This window comes from Amblyomma americanum, chromosome 4 (genome assembly GCF_052857255.1).
Source record: "Amblyomma americanum isolate KBUSLIRL-KWMA chromosome 4, ASM5285725v1, whole genome shotgun sequence".
Taxonomy (NCBI): domain Eukaryota; kingdom Metazoa; phylum Arthropoda; class Arachnida; order Ixodida; family Ixodidae; genus Amblyomma; species Amblyomma americanum.
Genome location: NC_135500.1, coordinates 86426689 through 86442154, shown reverse-complemented (window position 1 = coordinate 86442154; position 15466 = coordinate 86426689). Strand labels below are relative to the sequence as shown.

General features: G+C 46.3%; 1 protein-coding gene across 2 annotated transcripts in view; it reads left to right on the top strand.

Moving 5' to 3' along the window:
- The first annotated feature begins 12858 nt into the window (after positions 1 to 12858).
- LOC144130231 (uncharacterized) overlaps positions 12859 to 15466 on the top strand; it is a 96608-nt gene continuing 94000 nt past the window's right edge. For both annotated transcript variants that reach the window (XM_077664208.1, XM_077664207.1), the window contains exon 1: positions 12859 to 13075. In XM_077664208.1, coding sequence (XP_077520334.1) covers positions 12980 to 13075 — 96 coding nt within the window. In that variant the 5' untranslated portion in view covers positions 12859 to 12979. The remainder of the gene's footprint in view (positions 13076 to 15466) is intronic.

The window sequence follows — 15466 nt, the reverse complement described above, 5'->3', positions numbered from 1 at the left end:
TTTCACAGCGGAGGGTTGCTTATGCATGCAAGTACGCAGGTTATTCTGAATCACAGGCTCCAGAATGCTGTGTCTACCATGTGCACCAATGAAGAGGAATTAGGGGATACATGAAGTGCTACATACATCTTCACTTCTGACTGTGGAAAGCGGAATATCTCAACACTCCGGTAGTGTTGTGAGCGCAGCTGTCGTGTCAGACTAAAAATGTATAGAAAGATGTACTTACGAGTGAAAAAGATTTATTTAAAATGCGGGAGTCTGGAAGACAACAGTTCAGGACTTCCGAAATCCAGTCCTTTTTAGCAACAAAAAAGATCGGACGCTTTCATGTCAGCAGGTTATTCTGAGCCACAGGACTCGGTCACTTTGGCTCAGCATGCTGTGTCCAGCTCAGGTGTTCGCTAGGAAAGGATGCAGTGTTATACACATCGCTGCTTCTTTTGCAAAGGGAAACAGCTTCACATGAAGGCTGGACTGTAGTGGTGATCGCAGACACGATGTCGAACTGAGGGTGTATGAACACAAGCCTGTTGCCGCTGAAATGTCTATTTAAATGAGATCGGCCTCGCTCTTGGCAGTGCAATCGTACTGATGTGAGCATGCCAGCAGGTTGTCGCAGGTCTAGCAGAATGGCACATAGTGTGTAGGTGAGAAGAGAACATTGCTTGGTATCCGTAAACCCCAGCAGAGTAACAGCAAAGCACACTTTGTTCAAATCCTGATGGCTTCACAAACTTCATTTACGAGATATGTTGCAAAAAAGACAAAACACTTTCAATCTATGCTCACTAACGCCCATATGCAAGAAACGGTGGGCTAGTATTATTAAAAAGCGAGATCTGCTGCTACTGCTCTCCAGGCGCCTAGTGGCGCATACCCGCTGCGGTGGCTCACTGGTTATGGTGCTCTGAGCAAGTGCTGAGCTGAAGGACGCGGGTTTAAACCAGGGCGTTGCGTTCGCATTTTATGGAGGTAAAATGGTGGAGGAACGCGTGGACAGTACCCGTTAAAGAACCCCAGGTGACTGAAACTATCCAAAGCACTCCAGTACGACGTCCCTCATCACCTAAGTCGTTTTGGACATGAAACTCCAAAAACAAAAGCAAACCATGCAGGCGATCAGCGAGTAAGTCAGCCTGACAAGGTTTTGTCCAAAAAGAAAATGTAAATAAGATTTTAGATAGTCGAGTATTGCCAGGTGGGGCTGATAAAACGGCAGTGGATTGAATTCAGCCTAGAACTTGATGCAGACATTTTATGCTTCGGTATGTAAGCCGATGCTAGTCCAAACATAACTTTATAGAGCAAAACAAACACTTCTGTGATAATGCGCAAATATGATTGTATCCGGGCAATGTCAACGCCCTGAAACACACACCTTTCTTTTCTTCGTCGGTACGTAGCCTATCTTCACTATGCGGCGGCGGCGCACTTTAGCCTCTATAGATGTTTGGTATGAGGCTTATTACACTACATAAAACGAAAGATCAGTTGCTCGATACAGCTACGCACATTTCGTTGATATCCCAGGAGAAGCATTAGAGACGGCTTTTCATCACTTCATTTTCCACCAACGAAATGCTCAGAACATACACGGGCCGATGGCGAAGGACAAAAATCCTTCCTATTTACACTTGCGAGGCAAATGCGCCGCTGTTCTTCACGCGGAAAACTGCGCAGCTGAAACAGCCCGCAACCGCACTGCTGCCGTGACTGTCTCTGCACTTCACACTGCTCCGCTTCAAGCAGCCTTCGCTTCCTATAGTTATATGAATAGCCGACGACTGCGCAGTGATTTCTACAAGCCCTCGTTGCAGCTTTCATTGCACATACACCGAAATCGTGCTACTATAGCTAAGCAGCCGCATACAGTAGGCGCGGAGAACCACAGAGAACGCACGCTAAACACGGTCACCGCCTTTCCGAGCCAGCCAGGGAGGAGAAAAGCAACTTGGCGGAGTTGGGTGCGCTGAGGGTGAGGCTAGAACTGAAAAATGTCTTTACTTCTCTTCGGGCTTGACTCGCACAACGATGGCTTGGTTGATGTGTTCGCCTGGGCTGAGGTGCCCGTTGTAGGAGAATATGCTGCTGGGGTCTGGCGTGGTTGTTTCAGTGCTGCGCTGCAGCTTCCCCTCGCAGTCTAAGAGTTAGGTGCTGGCATGGAGGTGATGTCGGGACGGCTAGATGTTGCTTGCCTGATGGAGGTATCATTCTGGTCTACGACTTGTGCAAATGTTCGAGGCTCTGGAGTTTTCATCAATTTTTTTTAGAACGGCATATTAAAATCAGTTTCCCTCGAATTTCTCAACATAACAATTCCGCACTCTGCGAAACCATCGGTGATACTGAGAATACTGGGCTCGGAATAATCTCCCTGTTAGAAGGCGCGCTCTCTTCGAAGATGGGGTCCGTCTGCGCGCCGGAAATAATATCACAAGGAACATCACTGCTTCTGCTCCTAAATACCGCAGTAATAATGTGACGTCAACATCACTGCACACAGTAATAACTGATAAGTCGTCGCTTGTGAGTTGCATGTCTATCCGGCAGATGGCGCAGCTTGTGAGAAAGGCTGCTTGGCTCGCATCTGCAAAAACTATTCTCGTAGCCGGAAGCAGTTTCTCGCTTATTCCATCAAATAAAGAAAAGTACCGATGTTTATTTTGATCTGAAACGACTTAAGCAATAATATTCTACCTTGTGAGCAGTGTTTGCTCTCGATTAGGCCAGTATTTTGTGCACAGGAATTTTTTTAAATCCGGCGCATAAAAACGTAAATCCCTGTACATTGAGACTAAGACACAATCTGGCCGCACACCGATCCTACATCAAAGACACAAACCATTTTCTCCGCGAAATAGAGAATATAACATTACCTGAAAGAGCCTTTCTTGTGACCATGTATGTTACCTCCTCATATAGAAACATTCCCCACGCCGATGGCATTGTAGCCCTTTTAGAATCTTGTGATGAGCAGTGGCTCATGGATTTGCAAGTCCAAATGCCTGAGAAACATTAGCCAAAATTGTGTGTGAATATAATAGCTTCAAATTCGATCTTCAATATTATCTACAAGCAGCACCGCTATGGGAACAAGAATGGCCCCCAATTAAGCCAACATCACCATTTGTCACATGAAATCAATATTCCGTTCTTGTTATGCCATTCGGCTGTCCATTTAAAAGCGCTGTTTGGATGATATTTTTATATTATAGAGAAACAAAGAGCAACAACTCCATTTTACTTACAGTTTCAACTTTTTACACTCAAACATCAAGTTTAAGCACACCTAATCAACTGACAAATCAATTTTCTGGGTGCTGGCATTCTGGTGGACGAGGGTTCAGTTCGTACAATCGTTTATGGAAATCCAACCGACTCCCAAAAATATCTACATTTTAAAAGCCCACTTCCCCGTCAATAAAAAACAAGCAATGCTTATTCACAAACCCGTCGTTTTAGAAGTATCGTACCTAGGAACCTAGACCTTCATGAAAGCTCCGACCTCATGCGCAACGTGCTTTTAACACTGCGCTATCCACGTTTCCTTATTGATGACGACATAAGCAGAGCTTCAAATCTGAAGAGTAATGAAATACTGCAGGGGTCACCGAAAAGAGAACCGAAATGATTGCAATACAAATCTTATTCTGACATTTAACACGGACGCAACAAACATAAACAGAATTCTTAGTAAGCACTTTATTATCGTCCAATAAAGTCAGCGACTGTCTAAAGTGAAATATATTTACAAGCCCCGCGTGAATTACACACGTTCCAACAACATAAAGAACTAAGTTGTCCACTCCAAGGAACACAAAACCCCAATATATGGACTTCGCCCCTGTGGTAATGGTCGCTGCAATGTTTGCCAGCACATGCATATTACAAGTTCCGCAACGAGTATGAGATCAGGCTTCCGGCATTCAATCAATGGCAACTTAGACTGCGACTCATCAAACATGTATAATGCAGTTCATCTACTGTGACTGAGCAACGCAGTGCCATGTGTTTCAAACTGCCAACTGTTGCCAATTCTGGCCTCAGAATACTGCCTGTAAACAGGCGTTGAATACCATGAGTGGTCTTGTTTCTGTGCCTGACGCCCTTCCCTACTGGAGTTTTATTGCTGAACTTTGGAGGATTAGGGTAGCTTTGCAGCTGCTATAGACATCTTCCAGTATTTGCACATAAGGCTCTTTACATCCTGAATACGCAATGGGTGCATGACTGCTGAGGTTTCCACTGAGTCAAATGTTTTCTCGTAATCAATAAAGGGTATATATACGGGTTGGCTGTATTTCTCTATCACCTCAGTGATTGTGTGATTATGATCAATTGTGATATATCATTTACGAATGCCAGCCTAATCATTTGGTTGATCGAAGTCTAAGGTTTCCTCATTCAATTAGCGATTAGTTTAGTAAATACCTTGTTGGCAATCGGTAATAAGCCAATCAGCCTGTAATTGTTCAACTCCTTGACGTCTCCTTTCCTTTAAATTAGTATAATGTTACCGTTCATCCAAGCTTCTCAAACTGTCGACGCCATAAGGCATTGCGTACGCAGAGTGGCTAGATTTTGAGCATAATTTCTCCTCCATCCTTCAACAGATCTGCTGTTACCTGATCCTGACAAGCAGTCTTTCCCCTTTGCATTGCTCCTAAGGTTTCTTTACTTCCTTCGTTACTGACTGGATGAGGCATTGCTGCTTGCTACTGTCTATCTCGTTAACGTTCTCATTACATTGGCTACTCTATGGATTTGCGCATAACACTCCGGCTATGTTAACTATGGTGTACATATTCCTAATGGCATTGCCCGCCTTGTCCCTTCATCCATTCATCTGGTTTTAATCTATTCCTAGTTTCCTCTTTCCTTCGCTTTTTAGAGCATACTCGATTCTCTTCATATAAACTTACTTATGTCGGCTGCCTTGCGCTTACTATTTATCTTCGGTAGCTCTGCTAGTTCTATTTTGTCTCTAGGGTAGAAGCCCTCATTCTTTGTCCTTTCTTAATGAAATCTTTCGTCTCGAGAGATAGTTTGCCGGTATTACGTCGAACCGTCCTACGATCTACTTCTACGGCACATTCCTTAATTATAGCAGTGAGATTATCATTCATTGTTTGAATATTAAGATAGTATCCCTGTGTTAAAGCTGAATATCTGTTCTGCAGGAAAATCCTTAACTCCTCTACTTTCCCTCTTACTATTAACTCGTAATTAGGCTTCCCCTTCACTACCTTGTTCTGTTCCCTCTTCAAATCTACGCTAATTCTCAACCTTACCAATTTGTCGCCGTTACACCATGCTTTTTCGAATACCTCCACATCCTGCACAATGCCAGGGTGAGGGCATAGTATGAAGTCTATTTAATATTTAATCTCCACACTGGAACTCTTCCATGTCCACTTCCTGCTCTCTCGTTTTCGGACGAAGGCATTCATGATCGGCAAATTATTTCGATATGGGAACTCTACTAATAACTCTCCCCTGCTATTCCTAAAGCCTATCGCATAGCCGTCTACCGGCTGTTCAACAGCCTGCTTCTTTCCCACCTTTGCATTGAAGTCGCTCATCAGTACAGTGTACTATGATTTTACTTTGTGTATTGCTAATTCCACGTCTTCATCAACGCTCCGATTATCATGACTGGATGTAGGCTCGTAGGCCTGCACCACGTTCACCTTGTACCTCCTATTGAGCTCAATTACGATAAGTGCCACCCTCTCGTTATTACTGTCACCACAAAGAACGGGGAAACAATAAAAGCGGCTCACAAGACACCAGCAGGGCCCTAGTCAGTACCACTGTGTAGTCGGTTTTCTGGCACCCCATGCGCCGAAGCCATCAGGAAGAAGCATAGCCTAAGCGTACGAAAGAGGTCAACTGCGCAGTTCTGTGCCTTCTGATGTAGACTGCAGCGTCAACGCAGCGGCATGTAAGCTTGGGCACCCCGCCCTCTGCTTCGTGTACTCCATGATATATGTGTTCTTGAATATGTCTGTCTCGTCCAAATTGAGTCTAGTGGTGTCTCTTTGCTTCACCATCCAATGTCTATCCGCACAGTATGTGGGTCGTCACAACTGTCTTTCCCAAAAGCAACCATAAAGATGGATTAGTTTCTTAGCCTTGTAGTGGAGCACTTCGGCACCCTTTAAGCTCTGGAATGTGTAAAGCAAGATAAGCTTTCCAAACCATTTCACATTACGAGAATGGTAACGATTCCACGATACGGCTGAGAAGCAAACCGTGGTGCCTGATAAGATTTGGAAAAGACGATGCCCTTTACAGATAAAAAGAATTATTTAGGGGAGTTCAAATTGAAGCATAAAGTGGACATTATTTAAGCGAATTTTAGAGGATGCTCTCCAGATGTGGTGAAAGTTATGTGAGTTATATGCAAGGACTGCAGGGCTTTTTGGCCACTTTAGGCGACGAAGAGCTACGCTAATTGACATTGGAGACAGACGGGGGGACATAAAGTCGTTGCTGTAAATCATTGCAAGCGGAACAGAACGACTTCGAGCGATGCAACTTGCAAGAACTATTAGGTGGTAGGATTTCTTGTCCACATCATGGAAATTCTCGATTTCCATATATTAATATGTGAAAATCGATATAGATATGAGTAACACCACAGCGCTTGAATAACACATACAGCCGCTAATAATGGTTTAAAACGACGTTACGAGACCAGTACAGGTCGCAGGTTCTCAATGAGTTTGGACAGAACGCTCCTCTTTTTATACCACTAGCTGACAGCGTAGTGAGTGGCCGTAGTTATCGGAAGACAGCTCGTTGTCACGTAAATAACGTTCTTGGCTGTCTGTATACAAGAAGGTTTCTAAAGCAATTGCGAAGATAAAGACTACGTCTTCCCAGTGAGTGGTGTGCTGCATCATTTGATAGGACGTTCGTGCGGGCTTGTTATTTCATAGTTACAGGAATGTTAAAGCTCTGAATTTCCGGAGATATCGGCTTCACAGTATACGTGGACGACATTACCTTATGGGCTACACAGGGATCTTTGGCGCAGAAGGAAGAAGCTCTCCGAGCAGCTATATGAATGGCTGAAGAATATACAAAAGAGTGCGGCCTTCATTAATCCCGGGAAAAATCCGAACTTATGAGGTTACCCAGGAAAAATTACTAGTCCCCGGCAAGGATCAAACTCACCTAGGAAACCAAAAAATTCATAAAAAAGAGATAAGAGTTTTGGGGCTGTGGTTACAAAGCAATATGACACCAGAGTATACAATATAAACTCTCAAGGCCATGGTTGACCAAATATCAAGAATAATTAGAAGGGTAACCTTGCATCGGAAAGGAACGAGGGTGGAAATCACTCTCCGCATAGTCGTAAGCAGAATTACCTAAATGCTCCCATATCAAGAAATTAGAATCGTGATATAAGGGCCATTGATACCATCATAAAGGATGCATATAAACTTGCCCTAAACATCTCAACAACGGCATTAACGTAACGTATTTTGGCACTCGGAGTACACAACACATTCGAGGAGCTCAGGGAGGTGTTTCTAGAGACTCAGAAAAACGCCTGACCAAAAACACAAGCGGCTAGGGTTAACATGACGAGACTAAGCTTATGGCAGGTACTGAGAGCTAGTGAGAGCAAGTCTCAAATTACGACACCTGCAAGAGAGACTATCTATGTAAACCCGATACACAGACACATCCACAACGAGCGGCAGAACGGTTTAAGGAGAGCCAGAGTGAAAGCACTGGCAAAAATTGTCTGGGGTTTAGCTCTGGTTAACCCAAGCCGAATTGCGAAGGCTTCATTTCCTCGGCACGTCGTCTACGCAGCGTCTCATTCCGACGCTCTCGAGAATTCAAAGCGGTCTCTTCCGCTGTTGAAGAGTCACTAAGGGAGGTGTCACTTCTGGCCGCATCTGCTTTACGACGCTTCTCGAGTCTTGCGGCGCGTTCTTCTGGCGTCTCTTGAGCGCGTTGTCTCTTGCTCGCTTCGTAATGTCGTTGTTGCGTCTCTTTCGCGCTCTCCATAATGACTACAATATGCACGCCGTTTAGCTAAACGTTGTTCCCACTCTTCATCCGTTTCTTCCGCACGCCGCCGCTTCTTAGCTGCAGCACATCGTTGCAGCTTCACCTTACACACATCATCCGACATACCGTGGAGGATTCGCTGGGACGATCGCGACGAGCCGAGTTGGGGGGGGGGGGGGGGGCGCTTTTCCACAGCTGGCATGACGTCACGTACAGCGAGCGCCCCTCGCGGCAGCGGCGCGCAGCTGCAGCATGGAGGATTCGCTGGGACGATCGCGACGAGCCGAGTTAGGGCCCCGCTTTTCCACAGCTGGTATGACGTCACACATAGGTTACGCTAAAGGTCAATGGTGGATTCTCCGGGACGACGGCCAAGAGCGGAAACCTCGAGCAGTAATGCTTTCGCAATGGAAAAATATCAAAACACCCGGAAGCAGTATATGTGGATATCGGGGCCTCTGCCGAGCCATGCAGGCTCACGACTGCTACGGTCGACAACGAGAAGAAGCCAATCATTAGGACTTCTATCTATGCCAAGAACCTTGCGGAAGGGAAATCACTGGCCATAGCCATCACTATCAGGACTCGAGACCGGCAGGGCAAGTCATCGTATGTCGTGTCAGACTCCCAACAAGCCTGCAGAGACTACCTAGCTGGGAAACTTCACGGAAGGGCGAGGACACTATAAATACACTGTCACACTTACACAGAATAACATGGACACCTGGTTATGAAGGCCTAGCAAGAAACGAGGTAGCGAATGATCTAGCCCGAGCTCTAACAAGCCGGGAGGATCCTCATCCGTAGCCCACCCCCTCCTAGGAACGTATGGTACACTAACGAGCACCTTACGCTAAGACGAAATTTCTCACCGCCATTCAAACTGTCCTCCTGAGATGCAAATGACTGGAGAACACAAACATGCAAATCTTCACATTTTACAAAAGATCATACCCACACAGTACCCAAGTTACTGTACTTGGTGCGGAGCAAACCCCACGCTCTGCCTTATATCTTGGGAATGCCAGGACAAAAGGGAGAAAGAATAATAGTGCCACATCCGACACACGAGCAGATGGAGGAGGCTCTGACCAGCGACAACCTGGACTAGCAAGCCTGGATCATCCAGCTAGTCTGCAAGTCAGCGGCCGCCAGCGGATCCCTGTACTAGGGGCCCTGACCACCCAGCTCCTGCGAGTTTATCACCTAAGTAAATGTTTTTTCTCTCTCTCTCTCTCTCTCTCAGCACCGTAACACACACGCCTGGTGCCCAAATAGTCAGCAATCTTGCACAGATATAGGCTTGGAAGAAAGAAATACGTGCCACTAGAGGAAGAACCAGCCAAGAAAAAAGAAATAACGCCGAGAAGAATGCAACAAGTATTCAATCCTAAAAATCTACACGGCATCTTTATGTGCCTTTGTATTATACAGAGAAAGTCTTAGCCAATAAGAAAATGTTTTGTCACCTGATATCTCTTTCGCTTGCGAGCTAACAGCTACTCGACTGCGTCTCTGAGTGGCTAAAGGCATAGTGATCAAGAATTAGTTTGTGGGTTTATGTTTATTGGGGTTTAACGTCCCAGAGCGACTCAGGCTATGAGACACGCCGTACTGAAGGGCTGCCGAAAATACTGCCACGTGGAGTTCTTTAACGTGCACACACATCGTACAGTACACGGGTCTCTAGAACTTCGCCTTCATTTAAATTCGACCACCGCGGCCGGGATCGAACCCGCGAAGGATTAGTTCGTCGGCAGCTTCTATGCCAGTGGATGCAACGCGAAGAAGGCCTTTATTGTGGGCCGGCAAAGTAGGCGCGGGTCCTGACTCCAGGGGCACGAGACGCCGATTGCTTAGGAACTGGTGCGTCGCTACATGCGGATCTGGGCCCATCTAGTGTTAATGCTTGCGGTCCTGTATTCAACTACACGATGAAAGAAGACGAATGGCGCTAAAAGACATGAACGGGTCCGCAATAATGCGATTGATGAAAATCGCGCATAGATTCGTAGCGCACCGACAACCACGGGTCTCTTTGTTCGGGTCCGGAACCACTGGCACAGTGCATAAATGCTTTGGTGCCGTCGCCTGTGGTTGAAGAGAGCAGGGAACGTTTTTGAGCTTGTGTACGTATTCAGACTGTTGACGAGGCGGCTGTATCGTCTGTTTCCAAGGAGTATGGCGGTGAAGAGATCTTTCATAAATCAGGCGTGAATTGGAGCAAGAAATGTAGTCCATGGATGCATACCTAATTTCCATCAACGTAAGCGGGAGGGCACTGTTACATTTCGCAGTGAGATACTCCTATCAAGCAGCGATGGAAATGCTCTTTCTGCCTTTTTGTGAATTCTAGCACACCAGCACACCTTTCTAATTAATTTGTGGAGTTCCGTGAAAAACGGATGACCTGAAGTGGCGGCTGTATTCCGTGACAATAATTGTTGGGAAGTCAAATAGCTGAAGAGGAACTCTGCCGAAAAAGTATCAGATTAGAAGCCTCATAAGGAGGTCTTTGACACACTCGCGTGATGCGACGCGCGTCAATGAATACTTGTGCCCTCAAAAGAAGGAATCTGGTCAACGATGTCGGTTTTAAGCTCTGAGAATCAGCAGTTAGGCTCCGGAAGGGCTGCGCTAATTGCACAGAACAGCCGAGCACTAACGTATAATTTCGAAATGTTTACACTGTGCGTGTGTCAGAAAGCTGGGAGTCGTCTGTACGCAGTGCTGCTTATTCATGTAAAATAATAGATAAGTGATGATGATGTTCGTAATTCGACTTTCTGCGCTTGCCGGCATACCAGTCATTTAAGGTTCAGCCGGGGCGTTACGAATATCATCGCTGTGCCGGATGTCCGTCATGAACACCAAAATTAAGCCGAGCTGTCGCATCTACCGCAGCGTACATAGCGATACAGAGCGGCGAAAGAAACGCCGCGTACGACACAGTCATTGCAGATATGGAAGATATGGGAGGCTTGCGTACCTCTCCCGAAAGGTATTATTAAGAATTACAAGCGTCCAAATATAGTTGGAACTGCGGGATGGGGGATCTCGCAATCTTCGACAGCAATCTGGTAGTTGTCCTAACGGGTTTGATTTTTGAAAATATGGTTGCACTGTGCACAGCTACTGTGATATCTCGTAGGTTGGGTAGTCGGCAGTGGTTCGAAACGACTTGATATTCAGGGATCGGTCATCTCTGCGCGGTCTCCAGTCCCCTGACATCTTGAGGTGAAGATGGAGGTAAGATGTACGACTGCTCGCCATAAGGCTTTATTCCAAGTCCCCGCCTGTGTTAGAGTTCTCCTCGGACTGCCGTGAGTGTGTCATGAGCCAGGCGTCGTAAGCGAGGGAGGCCAGGCGTGTTTGATGTGCCAACAAGGCGCTGATTTTAGTCGGCAGGTGATGTTATATATAAATCCACGTCAGTGCCTTAATAGAATAAGCAAGCACTATCGCGATCAAAATATTATCGACGTGTTTTCAGAGAAAAAAGTTTATTGAAGCTCTACCTGGCTACCCAGACACGTGGAATGGTCGCGAGCAGGAAGAACATGCACCTACCCCAATACCTTGACACACATCAGGTGACTGGATTACCTGACCGCGCTGAAATAATTTTTTTTCCGCACACGCACGTCCCGTGAACTTCTGATCGCAATAGTACCTTGCCTGCGCGAGACGTGCCGTTCGACGGCAAACGCCGCCGACCAGCTGTTGGCAAAACTTTGAGAACAATCTTTCGCTTTTTCTTGTGTTCGGAATATCTGGGATGAAACCCTTGCGCAGTGAGTACGTGGCCCTATCTTGTGCAAGAAAAAACGTTGTGCCATGGCACTTTTTATCGAAAACTGAGCTTGTGGAATAAACATTCGTAATCATCAGAAATGTGTGTCCTTAACACAGGGAGATAATTACGCTCGCTGACCGATAAAACTTGACACTCCCCGGAAAAACCTCGGTGCCCGATTTATGAAAGAATTACACACACAGTTGACAATTATAAGGTAACTGTGGTTAATAAAGAGAGGACTACCCAAAACAGCATCCACAGATTGCAGGATTCTATCGGCTGCCTGGCTGCTTCGAAGATAAAAAAAACGTAAGACTGCGCTTGTTTGCAAAGCGCCTTCTTAAATCAATAATTCTTCCTTAGCACAGAATAACGATGCTGTCTATTGTATATGAGCCGAAAGTTATTAATTTCATCATTTAACATTTGCACTTGTGGAGACCGAGGTTATAACACGGTCCCGCGGCCCTTAGGCCCGAGTGCCGATAGTAAGCGTCTCCGCTATTGTGGCTCCCTAATGTTGGAGAGGTAAAACGCTGAAACTGTGAGTTTGCACATATGTGCCGGGATATGGAAGCGCTATTCTCTGGAAATAACTCAGTTTCGAATAGGTTGTGTCTAACTGATATACATAGCAGATATATTCGGTCAGAAGAACATATATTCTGTCAGTATTGCAGGCCAGACTAACATTGGCGCCTGAAAAAGTCAGCAGATATTAGTTTGAATAGGTTCTTTCTTCATTCAGATATCGCGAACTGCAGGACGGCACACATTTAAATTTAAAAATACAGCAGTGATGACGATATTCAGCAGAAAAGGTTCCAGTGCACTATTGGCGCTCTTACAAAAATTGGCCAGCTCTCCTCTACGCAAAGCAGCATTGTTCCTAAAAGATGAGAAACGCTGACTGCTGGCGCATTCACCTTCGTTGCTGCGCGGTGAGTGGATCTCCTGTATGCCCCATCACTTTATCGCACTTATGCCTGACAAGACAAAGAATAGAAGGTCCTAGAAAGACTCACTTCAACTGCGCAGCTACTCGTTCTAGGAAGCCTAAGTCTCTGATTGTGCCTTCAGGCGGACAGTCCTGCGGTTTCCGGCGGATCGGAATCGGCGGCAGAAAAGTCCACCCGAGAAGCTATGACCGCAACTTCTACGGACTCGCCCTTGCCCGCTTATCTGCTCGACCTGCGCGAAAACACTCTGAACAAGAACGGCATACACACGATATACCCGGTGAGTACTGCACAGCGTCGCGTTTCTTTATTTCTCCAGAGGCACAAGTCGAGATGGGACTGAACTACAACAGAAAAAGCAAGGGTGTATTTCGTGGCTATTCCGCGTGCTTCGGGAAGGCGGGTTACAAAGTTAGTTGGCGACTGGAGATTTAGCTGGGTGGAGCATTGAGTGGTTGGTGATTTATCCTTTCGTAAAAAACTTGATGCACCTGAATTGGTTTCACTCGCTCATTTCGGGCAGAACTGCCGCTGTTTATACGTAGCCGCCATTATGTGGTCCTGCTTACTTTGCAGAGATTGGCCGCTACCTGAGTGTGCGGTTAATTGGCCACGCTACTTATATGCATCATAATTGCTTGGCCATCTAGAAACTCATGTTTGCTGACGTTTCAGAGTTCCCTGTTTTCTAGCGAGCCGGTCGTTTTGAGTATCAGAGGGTTACCGACCCGAGAAACTACTGCAGCTATGCATACGTAAAGGAGGTAGCCTATGCATTAGCCATCCCTTAGGCCCCTTTTAAAAATAAAACTTACTTTATCAGAGAGATAACATGAAACCGCCTTCACTTGCGGCGACTGTTTTTTTACACACGATTCTTTGATAAGTAGTCTTTTATCCCCGTCGCACAACCTGATTTTGACTGATTTGGAAACGTCTTACAGCTTTTCAGTTCGCATTTCGTTTTAACCTGAAGTTTATATACAGCCGTTATTAATAGACAGGATTAGTTACCAAATCCGAGTGAGCGCTTGTATCGCCTCTCGTGGTTAGCACTGTCTGTTACTGAGCCGGAGCACCAGGATTCAAACCAAGACGTAGTGGTTGCGTTGCGAAGAGGGTAAAACTCAGAAGGCACCTATTTGCGGCCCGATGTCAGGCAGAAATAAAGCTCCCCAGAGGCATGAAATTATCCCTTTGCACGTTACAAAATTTTTTTTGCACTTCACTACGCCGCCTCTTTCTCACTTTATTCACTCCCTCCTTACTCTGTTCTATTACAGCGCAGCGTATTTATATACATAGAATTAGTGCAGTTACTGCGCTTTTGGCTCACCAAAAAAAGGAATGTCTCCTTTCCTTTCGGTCATGTCTGGTCTTCGTTCGTCTTTTTAAATAATTGGTGTTTCAAGGCTAGTAGTGATGTGATTTATGGCTGTATGGCCGCTACTGTCCGTTGCCAAATCCAAACTTCCCAGTCGCTTCTTGCTCAGCGCCGGGAAAAAAAAGCAAATTCAAGAGAGGTGCTCTGAGAAACACCTCTAACATGCGTTGGGGTGCCGTCGTTTAAAGATTGCAGATCATGGTCATGTTGAGTCAAATTGACGACCGCGGTCCCGGTCGTGGCCACGGGTAACATCCAAGACGAACATCACGGCAAAGAATTCTGCATTACTTGCGTAGTTATATCAACCCTTCGGCGTGAACCAACATCAAGCCGCCTTCTTACCACGCGAAATCCAACGTAGTCATTGAATGCTTCCACCGCTCACTGAAAGCTTCACTCATGGCTTCGACTACATCCTCATTTTGGACTCAGCGCAGCCTTTTCGTTCTGCTTACCATCCGGACAGCACTTTAACGAAGCTTAAGTTTAGTACAACCATTACTGATCCTAACTAATTTTTGATCCCCTGTCAGTTGTCCTTGCCTGATTAGTAACTACGTCTGCCGTACACGCAGCACTATGTGCACTTTCGTTCTCCCACATCAATGACAGTTCCGGTCGTACTTTCGGAGCTGCACGCACGTCTTTACGCTCCACGACGCTGTGCGGCCACCCTTACAGCTACCATTTGATGGTTGGCAGGAGTTGTTCAACCGCGCTCTTTTCTCCAGCTCATAAACGGTTGGGAAGGTACGGTCTGCGATTACCGTTTAAAACATGCACGCTGACTGATTTCATTCGCACAGGCGCTCTCGCGTCGACTCCCGATTACGCCTGTCCAACTAGCCGCGTACGCTTCGCATGCACACCCTCTGCTATTCTCCATTTGTGCTCTCTGACGGTTTCGTCGCAAAATTCGGGCCCTGCACCGTTTCGTGGCGGTTCCGCCGAAAACGATGGCGACACATCGTAGCACCCCTGCCAAGACCGTGGAGCACCAAGGGACGTGGAGAAATTATGACTCATTATCGATGGAGAGCGCTTAGCCTTGAGCGTGCTGACTGATGTCCTCTCCACTGCGATCGCGCGCCAGCGGTGACGGATCGGAAAGACGCCGACTCGAATTTTCTAGAAGCCTCTTTCCACGTCTGACCAGTGGCGCCTGAGAGAGGGTGAGATAGCAATTCTATGGTCAATATGGTTTTTACGGCCGCGCCTGCCTTGATGCTGAATAAAGAAAAGACGCGTTGAGCTCTAGATAGGAAGGATGTGTAGTGCTATCAG